This window comes from Mytilus edulis, chromosome 2 (genome assembly GCF_963676685.1).
Source record: "Mytilus edulis chromosome 2, xbMytEdul2.2, whole genome shotgun sequence".
In the NCBI taxonomy this organism is placed as follows: domain Eukaryota; kingdom Metazoa; phylum Mollusca; class Bivalvia; order Mytilida; family Mytilidae; genus Mytilus; species Mytilus edulis.
Window position 1 is genome coordinate 107,072,461 of NC_092345.1, and position 15,348 is coordinate 107,087,808.

General features: G+C 31.9%; 1 protein-coding gene across 1 annotated transcript; it reads right to left on the reverse strand.

Moving 5' to 3' along the window:
- Positions 1 to 1,079: 1,079 nt before the first annotated feature.
- Positions 1,080 to 12,482, reverse strand: LOC139513867 (3-keto-steroid reductase/17-beta-hydroxysteroid dehydrogenase 7-like). The gene is made up of 11 exons (XM_071302781.1): positions 12,301 to 12,482; positions 8,673 to 8,876; positions 7,907 to 7,999; positions 7,494 to 7,608; positions 6,204 to 6,319; positions 5,557 to 5,632; positions 5,178 to 5,282; positions 3,653 to 3,709; positions 2,739 to 2,837; positions 1,729 to 2,105; positions 1,080 to 1,622 (listed from the first exon to the last, which is right to left on the reverse strand). Exons 1-10 carry the CDS (start codon positions 12,342 to 12,344, stop codon positions 2,022 to 2,024), a joined length of 993 nt encoding a protein of 330 aa, XP_071158882.1. The 5' UTR covers positions 12,345 to 12,482; the 3' UTR covers positions 1,080 to 1,622; positions 1,729 to 2,021.
- Positions 12,483 to 15,348: the final 2,866 nt, after the last annotated feature.

Below are 15,348 nucleotides of genomic sequence, written 5' to 3' on the forward strand. Positions count from 1 at the left end.
CATTCAAGTTTATTGATTTTTTGTCAATTAGATGTTGCCTATGAAAAAGTGACTTCTCCTTTCATCCTTGTGTGACTATCAGACCTGTTTGAAATCTTTCCCTATTTACATAAATAGCATAATTGAGAATACGTGCAGTACAAAAAGTGCTCTGATATTATCACTGTCAGTCAGACATACACAATGTATATGTGTAGGACTCTAAAGTGTGATAGAGACACTAAAGTACAATGGTCATGCTAAAGTGCAATGGTATACGCTAAAGTGTGATGCCTCTATACGCTAAAGTATGATGATCCGCAAAAGTATAGACGTAAGAAACGCAGCTGGATTATGACATTAACAGTCATTTACACATACCAAAAATATACATGCCGGAAGATGAAATAGATAATGGAAGCAAACAAAATGCATATTAATGTTTACGTTAAAATATTGTCGCATTTAAACTAAAGCTTGTACAAATAAATTGTATTTATTCCGACAATGACTGAATGTTGTATTTGCAACTGACAACTTTAAGGGGATGTGTTTACATTAATAGACTGTGTAAAAAGCAAGCTACATTAATTATCCAATACGCCCCTCGACCTGAACATGTATGCAATATTTGCCACTGGACGTTAAGCAAACAACAATCAATCCAATACGCCCGAATTGTTAAAAATTCATTTAAAGGAAATATAGTATTTTGTGACACCTAAATAACTTTGTTAGCAATTGTTACTAGGTCAGTCTTCTAAATTGAGAAAGAGTCATAAAAAACTTCCTGTAAAGAAAAGTACGCATTATATATTATATCATAGCAAACTAAATTTTGCAAAAAGACTTGTTTCTAACATTAGTGCCCTTGAACCTTTCTCTTTTGTTCCATCACACTTTTAAGCGTGCTGTACCATCGCACTTTAGCAAACAAACAACCATCATACTTTAGCGTGATACACGATCGTACTTTAGCGTAGACCACAAACTTAAGCGTAACAATCGCACTTAAGGGTACCATACCACTTTAGAGTCCTACATATGTAAGGTCTTTAAAATAACAAAAGGACAGAAAATGTCTTAAAAATAAGGATAGGCCAGTTAACTAATTTATTTAACAAATTTTTTAACAAATCATATATCATATATTATGTGATAAAAATAAATATAAAATATTCACTTTACACTTAAAAAAAACCCAAGTTTTCACATTACAAATTAATAAACAAATATGCAAAAAATCTAACCTATTAAAATTTCTTTTTTTTTCCATAGAGTAACTCTGTGAACATCAATCTTCACATGATTAGAATATGATAAAATATTACAAATTTGATTTGGCACATGTTTAATGACATTTTTTTTGTCTAAATGGTCTGATTTTACCAGAAAAACTGAAATTTAATTTGCTCTCATATGGAATTCTCAAGAAGCTATTTTTTTAAGAACAAGAATGCTTATGTTATGGCAACTATAATTTTTACAAAATGAGAAAGCATGGATTTCTCAATATAAATAAACACATAATAGACATTGTTATATATTTTCAAAAAGAGCAGGCTAATGCTGTTACAAGGCAGCACTTGCACCAGCAAAGTGGAAAGGGTTTAATAAGTTGTAATAACCTGTTTCCTTACCCACTATAAGTAAATATGTTTAAACTAATTAACCTTTTTTTTCTTACAGTGACAATGTCACATGATTGTTCTTTTTCATCCATTTAAGAACATTTTTTTTTTTAAATGCAAAATTGTTGTGTTTTTTTGAAACTTTACTAAAATTTATCCAGACTAATATACAGATCCAAATTGTGTATAATGATGATAATACTCAGTTTAATGTATAAATAATCCAGTCAAAAGTATTATTCATTACAATAAACAATCTAAATCTAACAATAACAATAAAAGAAAGTTTGCAATAATACAAAGTAATAAATAAAAATTTGTTCCTAATGTATCAATATCACAGATTATTATCTCCCAGAATTCATTTGGTTTTTATAGAAAGTTGGTTTTTATCTAATCTTGAAGCTGACTTCAATAGTATTTGGTTTTGAATTCTTTGTACAGTTCATCTAATTTACTGCATACTGTTTCTTCTGTCTTTGTGTCTATGTCTAACTATTAAAAGAAAATTTTCTTATTAGTGATGGTATAATAAAGACTGAGATTTGGTCAACAATTCGTTTGCTGCTGTGTCAGCTGGTACCAATACAGAATGCTTTCCAATAGTATTTCATATGTTTTCAGTCTTGATTCACTTTTAGTAGAATGATTTTGTATCAATTAACTTTTGAAATGACTACTGTTATAATCAACAAAATTTAGTATTCCGATAAATTATTATTACAACCAAACTTGCTCCATTTCATTTGAACTTTGGTGGATAGTTGTCTCATTGGCAATCATACCATATCTCCTTATTTTTATATTACTGTCAAGTTGAAGTCAAAAGACATTTGCAGTATTATTATATTACTACATATAGTGACATTTAGATTTTAAATAAGAGTTTTGTCTTTAACAGTGTTTTAAAATCAATTAGATCTTAAAGTTTAAAAGTCAATATCCATGCAATCTGTGTAATGCTATACATGACTTATTTTGGAAAAAAGGTTTTTCAATCAAAACAAATATTGTCACTAGATGTCACACAAACAAGGATCAATGACTTAAACAAGTGCACTCACTAATATGACAAGCCTGTATTACTTTTATTTATTTTTTGTCAACTTTCTTTGTCTGCTAACTCACCTTTACTATTGATACATGGGTTTTCCCAAAGATATCTACATCACTGTTAAATTTGTCCTGAGGATCTAATGACTGTGGACTCTGTGTGGATAACCAGACCTAAACATAAGTAATTAGTGATAATAAAGGTATATCTACATCTGTTAAATTTGTCCTGAGGATCTAATGACTGTGGACTCTGTGGATAACCAGACCTAAACATAAGTAATCTATGATAAATTCAAGAAAGAGAGTAAAACAATCCCACATAACAAATCACATATAAAAAAACATGTGGGGAAATCTTAGCCTCAGTGTAAAACAACTAATGAAATGTACGTCACAGAGTTTGGGGAATATACAATTGGACATTATTCAATTTACGATAAAAGCATGAAATATAGGTCAAACTGACCTGTTTTTTTTTGTGATGCTGCTGTACTACTCTAAATGCATCCTTACACCAAGATAAATGAATGTTTCAATTGTAATATCACATATGGTTAGAAGTTTTAAATAAAACACAAACTCCATTTTGTAGGACAATGGGAATAAACTTGTTGAAAAAGCCTTTTACAAAAGAATGTTACTTTCTTTCTGTGTCTGTCCCATGACAGAAGCCTGTAAATTGACATTTATTGCTGTATATAATATCTGGTTTTTTTTGTATTGTTTTGTACATAAATTAGATTTTCTTGTTTAAATTGTTTTACATTTTTCATTTTAGGGCCTTTTATAGCTTACTATGTGGTGAAGGTTTTTCTCATTGTTGAAGGCCATATGGTGATCTATAGCTGGTAACTTGTACCTCATTTGGCCTCTGGTGTAATACCACATATTTCTATTTATGTACTAAATAAAAAGATTTTGTTTGCTACACATCGGAGTCTTATCACCTTTATATCTAATAAACATGTTTACTAAAGATAACTTACCATTGCTTCGCTCCCAATAAAAGATGAACAAGTTAAACTGGGGCAAAATAACCGCAACTGAAAAAAATAAAAAAAATTATTTGAAGCATTTAAAAACTGGAAAACTATATAGGTTACAATTCTTGCATTGAGATTATCATAATATTAATAACAAAGATAAAAAGTTTGAATAGTTATAAAAAATAGTGTAATTTTGTAGCTTTGATATCTCTAAAATTCATTCCCTGATTACAGTACTAATACATGCGTTTTTTCCTGACATTTTTAACCTTTCACAGCAGATAATTATGAACCCTCACGAATGTATCTGCTATGGGATATGCTTGATTGATTGTTGTTGTTGTTTAACCCTACTTTCAATACTCTTGGTTAAATTGTAGTGGACACATTTTTATTGGTTGAGGAAGCCTGAACACTCACAAAGAACCATTGACCTCCACCAGGGAAACTGAAAATCCAGGCCATAAAAATAGGAGTTAAAACACACTTGCTGCATGAAATGACTGCATATCAAAGTAACAGTGATTCTATTGCTATACTGAAGTTTGTAATTAGTTAACCTATATAATATCTAACTTATATAAATAGTGAATACACTATATTCTAAAAAGAATGATATAAAAGTCCATTTGTCACATCATTAAACCAGGACAAGGTGTGTAGGAATATACTTGTTATGACAAGAAATTTATACAAATGCGCCAAATCAAAAATAAAGAAAATGCTCTGATATGACCTCAGAGATTGAATCCTGAACACTTGGCGCAAGTTTCAAGCTTGATACTGCCTGAATTTGGATTGTAGTCAAATTTTTAAAATAATATGGGTTTCTGACAAAAAATAAATGTGGTCAAAGATCTTAAATATTTGAAATGGGACACTTTATGTACCTAATATTGTCTGATAAAGAAAAAAATATGAACCCCCAAAAAAATGAAAACCCCACCTACTTTTTGACCCCCCTTGGATTAATGACACTTAAACTAAATCCCAGCTGTCCGTTCGTGGTATGGAACCTTGTAGTACAAATTCAGATAGATCCATACACTTAAACAAAAGTAATTGTCTGGAAATTAGAAAATTGATTGATTTTGACCCTTTTTTTGCCCCTAATTCCTGAACATTTGGGGCAATTACCCCCCAAAACTCAATCCAAGCCTTCCCATTGAGATATGAAACCTTGTGATACAATTTCAGAGAGATCCATACTCTTACACACGTTATTGTCCAGAAAAAATGCTTATTATGGCCCCTTTTTGGCCCCTAATTCCTAAACTGATGATACCATAACCCAAAAAATCAATCTCAATCTTCTTTTGTGGTATATAACCTTATGGTACAATTTCATAGAGATCCATTCACTTTAACTAAAGTTATTGTTCAGAAACTAAATGTGTCTTCGGACGAAGACGACAACAACATAATACCATTATACGAACCCAAAAAATTGTTTGCAGATATATAAAAACTCCCTTTACCATATCAGTCAGCACTAAACCAGGACATGGTGTGGAAATATACTAACCATAATAAGAAGTGGGTATATTATGCTCCATATCCAATATGGTAAAACTCCATTGGTCAAATTAGACATCACTAATCCAGGACACGTGGTATGGGAATATACTCTCTAAAAGAAAATAATCATTATTTCGTAATGCTTTGTTGTTTATTAATTTTTGTCATTTTGAACATAAGAATCAAATCAAAATTTAAGAATAAGTATACAAAAACTAGCCATAAAAATCTCTTTTGAGAGAAAAAATGGTTATCATTGCCATAGTTCAGGACTCATGGACTAGTTTTACTGAGATTTCTGAGATCCCTAATATAGCACTGATAGCAGAGTATAACAAGAACTTCTCCAAAATTAAAGACAATTTACCATAAATAATATAACTTACCTTTTTATTAAGTTTATTATTGAGTGACACACTAACAGTATCTATCAAATACTTGGAGGAAGAATATGGATTTTCTCTGAAAATATACAAATCATGAATAAAATATCTATTATTAAAGAGACAGCATATTTAAAGCAATAAATACATATCTAAATTAACATGTTCATTTTTCATGTTATGGTCAGTGTGAAATGCAAGGAAACACATAGTACATTATGTTAATATGCAAAACATATTCTAAGTATTGGCCAGGAAACACTCATGAAAGTTTATGCTGAATATATATTCTACTTTTTGGTAAGGAAACACCTACCCATGTTTATGCTGAAGACATTTTAACTCTGGGACAAGGAAATACCCACCAATGTTTATGCCGAATATATTCTATTTCTGGGACAAGAACACAGCTACCAGTGTTAATGCTGAAGATATCTTAACTCAGGGACAAGGAAACACCTACCCGTGTTTATGATGAATATATTTTAACTCTGGGACAAGGACACACCTACCCGTGTTTATGTTGAAGATATTTTAACTCTGGGACAAGGACACACCTACCCACATTGAATTTTACACTTAATATATTTTATTTCTGGGGCATGGAAACACATACCCATGTTCTATTTCATGGGCAAGGAATCACCTACCCGTTTTTATGCTGTATATCTGTAATATTAAAGGCAGATTTCATGGCTGCCCTTGAAGAGGTCCAGATGATTTGTGTATCTTTTTCACCTCCAAGTCTATCTTCAAGCTCTTTTATCTGTAAGGAACAAATATTGATATATTTAAGGTAAGTGTAACTAAATAAACAGTACATACTTACATTTTTAAAAGTAGTGCAGAAGAATGGGCTTATCTCAGAATGGAATTACAGACATTGGTAAAGCATTATAAGTTGAAGTAGAAAGATGTAAAACAAGAGTGTAAAAGCTAAAATGATTTGCCTGTTATACTGATCATTTATTCTAAGATAGGTTGACAATCTTAATAATAAAGGTGTGACTACAAGTATCCCACAAACTTAACATTTTAAAGATTCATGACTTTGGGGTCAAGGTCAGATGAATCCTGTTAGACAGATATTTTTACCTTACAATTATTTCATACACCAGATATATTTATAGACTTTGAAAGACATAAAAGCTGACATGAATCAATGAATCATGAAAATGAGGTCAAGGTCAAATAAAACCTGCCAAACTGATATGTACCCTTACAAATATTCCATACCCAAAAAATTTGACCTTTGACCTACTGTTTATAGTATCTGAGAAATGGACCTAATCACCTAACTTTAACCTTGATCATTGATCCATATAATGAGGTCAAGGTTAGGTGAACTCTGTCTGGGGGACGTGTAGATGTTACAAAGAACCCATATACAAAATATGGTTATCCTATAAAAAGAGAGAAATTCACATGACAAAAAAACTTTTATCTTTTTTAAGAAGTAGCTGAATCATGAAAATAGGGTCAAGGACATTGGACATATGACAAGCCGCAACTTCCTTACATAAGGTATTTTCAAACAAGGTGTGTAGTATCCAGATCTTTTACTTTTTGAATATTAAGCTTCACATAATCCAAATAGTTTACGCCAACCTGGACAGCACCCCCAGATAGTAATCCCTCTAAATATATATAAAACAAGAATGTGTCCATAGTACACAGATGCCCAACTCGCACAATCATCTTCTATGGTTAGTGGACCGTGAAATTTGGGTAAAAAAACTAATTAGGCATTCCAAGTAGAAAGATCATATGATAGGGAACATGTGTACTAAGTTTCAACTTCATCAAAAACTACCTTAACCAAAAACTTTAACCAAAAGCGGGACAGACGGACTGACAGACATAATGCCCCTCTATCATATTGTAGGTGGGGTATAAAATCTGTATTTTCTGTAGAATGACAACAAACTACCATAACTCACTAAGGTATAGTGTCCAAATAGGTTTGAAGCAAATATATTCTTCAGTCCATCTTTTGTAGTTTCATCTGTGTGGTATAAACAACCTTCTCCTGTGGACAAAACATGGGCACAATTCCTGTCAATATAAAAAAAATCAACATGTAATATTCTGTCATTCCTTATACAGGTAACTGTATAATCTAGATGCATTGAAATCTAAAACTTAGAATAATGGAATTGTGTTTAGTATTGTAATGAAAATTGCTTGAAAAACAGTTCTTTTAAAGTTGATTTTTGCAAATAAGTTCGAAAAACCATATTTTATTATGTTAATGAGTTTTGACAGAATAAATAAAAAGAATATTTTATCTACCCTTGCATGAATAAGTGAAGTCATCCAAAAGCACCCCTGTGAACATGGTGAATTGACTTACGATGATAGAACTCCTTTGACCACATTTGTCCAGTTAACTCCTGTCACAGGCATAATACCAGCATTCAGATACAGATAGTCTATTCCTTCATATCTACAATTCATTTAATAAAGCTGTGCTGTCAATGTAAGGGCCAATTTGGATTGTCAATGATTCAGACCATTTATTAATAAAACACTGAAAAAAGGATTTAAAAAATAAAAAATTTCATCATAAAATTATGATTTTTCTTGAACATAAATAATCTTTTATCTAAAATTCCTAACAAGTCATGAAGTTTTGGCAAAGTTAAAAATTAAAGAATTTAACTACCGTAAATGTAAATCAAAACTACAAAATATTAACTCTGTCTATCAGTATCAGTAAATGTAGGCAAAATATATTTCAAACTTTTGCTTGAAAGTTTATAGCTTTTATCAGTGAAATTTTCATCAGATTCATAGAAGATTTGACAAAGTTAGGGTTAAGGGTTAGATAGAAAAAGGCCAAAACGGCATCTTATTGTTAACTGCAAAAAAATACAGAAAAACGTAAAAGAAATATCTTTGAAGTTTTGCTCTGTATATTATTCTTTGTTCAAAAAGAAGTTCCTGTCTACGTTTCGTCAAATTCCATGAAGGTTTATTGTTATTGATGTCTTTAAAAAAAACTTTTAACCAGAGACTGAACCTTAATGTTGAAATACATGTACCAAAGATCATGTATAGAATAACTTTGTCTCACTTTCACTAGTATGCATGTAACGCTTCTTTATAAGGAAACCTACCTCTGTCTAAGATCTTGGGCTGCTTTGAACACAGATTTGACATCACTGGTATCCATAATAACTATAGTAATTGAAGACTGTGGGTGTGAAACTAACAAGGCATTCTTAGCAGCCTCTGCTCTATGTTTATTTCTACACAGCAGACAAAGTTCAAGGTTGTTGTGTAAGGTCAGGAGTCTTTCACACACACTTAGTCCAATGCCCCTAAAAATTAAAGTTATAATATTTCTTTTGAGTGTGTTTTAGTTCTTGATTATACATGTTGCTGGACCAGTTATCAAAGTTTAGATCTGACAACTGTTCCATAGTAGTAAAATCAGTAGTTATCTAACTCTTTTGATTTGACAAATATTAAGTTATCTCCTATTTTAGAAGCAATTAAACCAGTATAAAAAGATCACAAGCACACTTTGTCACATAACATTAAAGTTCTTTAGATTCTACAGCACCCCATACCCCCTTTTAACAGACAGATACAGGTTATACACCACATCATATTATAGAAATACCTCCTTTTTGCAGTGGCGGATCTAGAACTTTTCCTAAGGGGGGCCTGCTGACTGACCTAAGGGGGGGACCCGCTCCATACATGCTTCAATGATTCCCTATATCAACCAAATTTTTCCCACGAAAGGGGGGTACCAGCCCCCCCCCCCCCCCCTGGATCCGCCTATGTTTTGACCTATAAAATAACAACAGTAACAGTAACTTCTAAATAGAAGTTACCGTCCTTTAAACATATGACCCATAAACAGTATCAGTTAAATCTTTATAAAACTAAGAGGTGACCTCTATTTAAACATATGACACAAAAACAGTAACAGTAAAATCTTTATAGGAGTAACCTCCCTTTAGACATATAACACATCTCAGTTAAGTAAAATCTTTATAGAAGTTATCTCCCTCAAGATATATGACACATGACCACAGTAGCAGTCAAATCTTTATAGGAGTTATCTCCCTTTAGACATATGACACATAACCACAGTAGCAGTAAAATCTGTTACCTCCCTTTAGACATATGACACATCAACAGTATAATAAAATCTTTATAGGAGTTTAACCTCCCTTTTATAGACATATGACACATCAATAGCAGCAGTAAAATCTGTATAGAAGTAAACTTATGCCCCTTCACCCCTTTTTGATTTTTTTTTCTCTATGCTAGTACATTTAGTAAAATTCTACATTGTCTCTCTAAAATTCATCATATTATAAAATCTTCCAGTTAATCTGAAGGTATGTTTGTATTTGAATTTTATCAGACAACCTTTGAAATGCTGAAAAATTAAAGGGGTCTCATTAAAATAAATAACAACGTTTTTTGTACATTAATAAAGCTTTTGGTTTTCTCGTTTGAATTGTTTTAGGTTGTCATTTTGGGGCCTTTTATAGCTGACTATTCGGTATGGGCTTTGCTCATTGTTGAAGGCCATATGATGACCTATAGTTGTTAATTTCTGTGTCATTTTGGTCTCTTGTGGTGAGTTGTCTCACTGGCAATCATACCATATCGTCTAATATTTATATATATATATATATATGATATATGACAACAGTTTAAATGACATCCTTCATCAGCATGTCAGATCAGGAGATATTACATTTTATATGATGAGATGATGGGGTGATAGTTTAATAGATGTTCTTTCCTGTAATGGGGTGATAGTTTATCATTACACCTGTTCAGGTAGATAACAAAGGTAAACTGGTATGATTTAATCAAACAAATATACAAATATATGTCATGTATATATATATATGGATAGGTGGTTTCCAATTCTTATGTAAATAGAATTACAAATAAAAAAACTTACTTCATTTAATAAACTGTTAAAAGTTAAATTCAATAAAAACTAAAGTTATCTAAAAAAAAAGATAATAATAAAATTTATACTTAATATAGAGTTATGGCCTTTTCATTGTTGATACTGACTTTATCAAGAATATAAAGAGAGCTTGGTAGGATGAGCTCATAATTGAGCTGATAAAGTCAGTATCAAAAAAAGAAAATGTTCATGAAATCAAATTTTTACGAGCCCAGTTTTTCACGCTTTCCTGGTTTATGATGGCAGATGAGGATCTGGATGGGGGGGGGGGGGGGTCCTCATTTTTTTGCCCATTATTCTCTAATCTTATTTTTTTAAGGGCATTATTCTTTAATCATTTAACCCAATCCAAACCCTGGCAGATGCCCAGTTGTTATGGTGGTTGTTCTTTCAAAGATTCAAAGATAATGAGTTAAAATTCCATATTCTTCAATATATTCCATCTCCCTTGACTTAAATATTATCATTTCATTTCAGAAAATTCATATGCATGATACACAATTTTCTTTTATAACATTATGTACATGTACATTTTATATACATTCTTGTATTACAAAGAAATATAACTTTGAAGGTACAAAATGTAAACTAGTAGTTTTATTTGTTTTTCATTCATTTTTTGTACATAAATAAGGCTGTTAGTTTTCTCATTTGAATTGTTTTACATTGTCATTTCGGGGCCTTTTATAGCTGACTATGCGGTATGAGCTTTGCTCATTGTTGAAGGCTTTATGGTGCCCTATAGTTGTTAATTTCTGTGTCATTTTGGTCTCTTTTGGAGAGTTGTGTCATTGGCAATCATACCACATCTTCTTTTGTATTGTCTAATAACTATTCAACCCTTAAATACTCTCTTTAAAACACCAAATCCAAGCTAAATTTATTTTTACTACATACATGTAGCTATCATGATTAATAAATGTAATATACAAAGTCATGTAGACCTTTTTTTTATTACAATCAGATTATGGTAAAACAACTAATTGCACTGTCAATTTTTTTTTAGCACCACAGCCATTAACATAGCACTACAGTATAGTCTACTATATTCTATGTCACGAGTATAGTACTGGTTTTCCAAAAAATGTAGCAAAATCATCCAAGAAAGCATTATATGGTACAAAACATAGCACCAAAGTAACATGGTGCTTTAATGCCCTGGTTAGAACACTGTGAGTGTGAATATCTGAGTCTCTAATTGTAATTATTAAAAAATTCTCAAAAAACAAATTCAGAAAAGTGCCTGTTGGAGTTCTTCTTCTTCTTCTTCTTTCAGTACAGAGTCGGACTCTTCTTGAGTGTATAAATGACTCTTGCTCGTGAAATCATGAGGCCTTCCCTCCTCACTTAATAAAAACTATTTACAGGAAAAATTATTTACAAATAAAACTATGTACATCTGGGGTCAAAGGAGATCTAGGTGTGTGAAGCTCCTGTCAAGGCCTCTGGCAGGATGGTAAGGCTGGCCTTGAACTCTTCTAGTGTAGCTGCTGTTGTGGCTTTTTCCGGTAGAGTGTTCCATTCCCTGGTTGATCTTGGGAAGAAGGAGTACCTGTATTGGTCTTTTAGAGTGCGCTGTTGGTGTATGCGGTGGCCTCCTCTGGTCCTTGAATCTCCGGGTTTGTAATAATTAGAGGGGTCAATATCCACCAATCTATTGCGGATCTTGTATGCCATGGTGAGTCGGTCTTTGCAGCGGCGATCTTTAAGAGGCTCCCATTTTAGTCTCTCCAAAGGAGTTGACTTTGTGCTGTACCGTGCATGTTGTCCCAGAGAAAATATAAAATAAAAAAACTTACGAATTGCCTCCAGTTATGACAGCAACCTTCCGTAATCTTTTCATTTTTTTTTTGTATTAAGACCTACTGCTGTAACTTGTAAAGGATGTAATATTAGACTATAGAGTATAGTGTGTGGTTGCCTTTACTGTTTACTTTTTGTTATCTGGTTCCCGTACCTTTCGACAAAGATAACCAGTCATAAATTTGTATTATTTGCTCAATAACTGACACAGAACCGTATAATTTCCGATATCTCGATAATGATACTATAAGTTCAATGTCCTTCAATGATTAATTTGATGACTGACTTTTGATGCCCAGTTTGCTGATAAATGGGTGTCAAAATATATTGAGCAAAAACTCTCTGTGACTCAAACGACATTGGTGACGAGTACCATTATATTATGAATTGTGGATCTTTTAGTTTGAAAGAAAGAAATTTTTACCTCCATACTGCTGGTCAAACCCTATTAATATCTATAAATTTGATCAACTGTTTAATTCATGTTATATTTTGATAATATTTGTGATTTGCTAGCTTCTTTCTGTTTTTATACATGAATCTATTTTGATTCTATTGAGCCATTGACACAAAGATATATAATTTTTTGTTTTTTTTTTTAAATTGTGTTTATTTATCATTTTATATATATATACTTGTATCATTGTTTTTTAAATGCATTGACGTTACGCACGATATTGCGTCCCAATTGGTAACGTCAAAATTTGACGTTTTACGACGGTAATCGAGTATACTTTGTTCGTTTTGTTTGTAATCATTTTTGATCGATATGGATACTTCAAAGTCTTGAATATGTATGAAATATGTCCTACTGGTAGTTAGGCAAGCAAAAATAAACATTACAAAATAGGTATTTGGTTGAGAAAATAGTGCCTATAGCATATTATATAATGCGTTGGTCACCCGTTTAAATTCAAGAAAAGAGGGACGGGAGGAAGCAATTCATATTGCTTAAATAATAAAGTTTTGGTGTTTTGTGCTTTTATCTTTTATCTTTTTTAAAATGCTGTTGGTTATTTTTTGTGTTGTTTTTTGGGGGGGGGGGAGGGGTGTGTGTAATGATAAGTGAAAAGACTTTAATGAAAAAGACTTTTGCTGTTACAACGGAGAAATTAAATCAAGAAAGAGAATGATTGCGTGAGAAATAATTATATTCATCTGATATGTTTACAAGCTTTGTATAATATCGAGGTGTAACTCCTCCGGTACAACAATTGTACTGCCTCCTTCAATTTCAGCGCAAATGAATTAAATGTACAACCCCTGTCATCTGAAATATTTTACCTATTTATTGACAAATTACCATATGTTTTTTTTTTCTTTTCATTTAAGATAATTATTCATTTTCTATTTGATTATATTCTATGATTCTATCTATTTTCGAAATTTGTAATATTGTTATTTTGTTTTGTCCTCTGATCAAAAAACATGAAATCGAACCGTACTTGTTATTCAAAAACAATGAAATATCGTTCATATATCATATGATAATACGAACTGCTTTCAATTTCGATCCCCAAGGAGGGTGATTGGCCTAATGAGTTCATATAAAGTGATAAAAAGCCTGCGGCGATTTTAAGATACGCTCGTGGCGAGATTTGTTCGACTCCGATCCTAATCGACAGTTATTGCAAATATTTTAACTTAAGTTCGCCTGATGTCCGGCTTCTCCTATCTATGATGACAGGTCAATAAAATACAACAAATGTCGCTCAAACATGTAGCGGTGTTCGACACCAAAACAAAGAACAAACTTTTAGAAATAATTTGAAAACACATATATGTATAGCGTCCCGAATCGAAAACGTTCAAAACGCAAGAAAATTGTTCAGTGGACAAACTTGCAAGACATTTGATTTGTTAAAAAACGAAGTCATTTCGACTTCACAGCTTATCAAAAACTATGTTATCGTATTGTGGGGTGAAAGCACAATTACGCAAAAGCACTATTGTGTATGCTATAAATTTAATATTTAATATAATGACGTTGAAACTGACAATGTTTTGGTAAAAAGCGTCGAAATTCGACATTGGAAAATCTTGCAAGACATTTTCCCGAAGCTAATGCGTTTTTATTTGTGGTGCGAGTGCTGTAAAATTCCGGATTTGAAATGGTCTATCTAAGCACTTTAGTAGGAATAATTTATGAAAACCAAATTTTATATCTTCTGATATTTTAAAAAGCGGTAACTTTTGATAACTTACCATTTTCCGAAACCTGACCGTGGCGAGGATTGTTCATTTTTGAAAAAATCAGTTTTGACCCGTTCCATCAACACAAAAAACAGCAATGACTTCATAAATTATATATAACGTTTATCATTCATGCGAATTTTCGCGGATTTTATACTCTTTTTTAGACCACAAAAATTCCCGCAAAAGTTATTTTGCGAATAATTTGTTACGTCTGACACGCATATTTATGACGTTTTGGCAATATTTGTATCATTATTGGAAACTATTATGAAAAGTTAAAGAATATTTTTTTTTATATTTTTGGAAACAGTAATACCTGCTTAATCTACCCCGACCTCCCCCTTTTTGGGAAAAATTTGGTTGATTATATAGGGAATCATTGAAGCATGACTCAGTGGAGCGGGCCCCCCTTAGGAAAAGTTCTGGATCCGCCACTGATACCTTATAGTATCATTTATGTATGCTCTCTATAGCTATGTAATTGTAGTTTTATGAGAGATACAGTATTCGTATTCGTTTACAGTTATAGTGCTGACAATGAAATATTCTCAGAAGAAACACAACTGAAAAAGGTTGTCAGGAGCGTATAGCTGCCGTTAGGCACTTTAGGCACGTGTCTACTGTACACATACTTTTTTCACAAATATATTTTTTCTATTATAAAATATAATAAACAACGTTATCTGCAGATGAAGTTGTCAAAACTCTTTAATTAATTTAATGTCATGTGTACACTAGTCTCTCGTCCTTAGTGAATGGAATATTGGATAGAATTGAGAATGTTTTTACGATTTTACCTTATATAGAAACTATAAACTAGAACTTTGGTTTAGATCATTTCACTTCTA

Coding starts and splice junctions, on each gene's coding strand:
- LOC139513867 (XM_071302781.1), bottom strand. CDS start 12,344: ATGAAAAGATTACGGAAGGTTGCTGTCATAACTGGAGGCAATTC. Junction 7,609..7,906: donor GTCAAAGGAGTTCTATCATC/GTAAGTCAATTC, acceptor TTATATTGACAG/GAATTGTGCCCATGTTTTGT. Junction 2,106..2,738: donor CCCATGTATCAATAGTAAAG/GTGAGTTAGCAG, acceptor TTCTTTTAATAG/TTAGACATAGACACAAAGAC.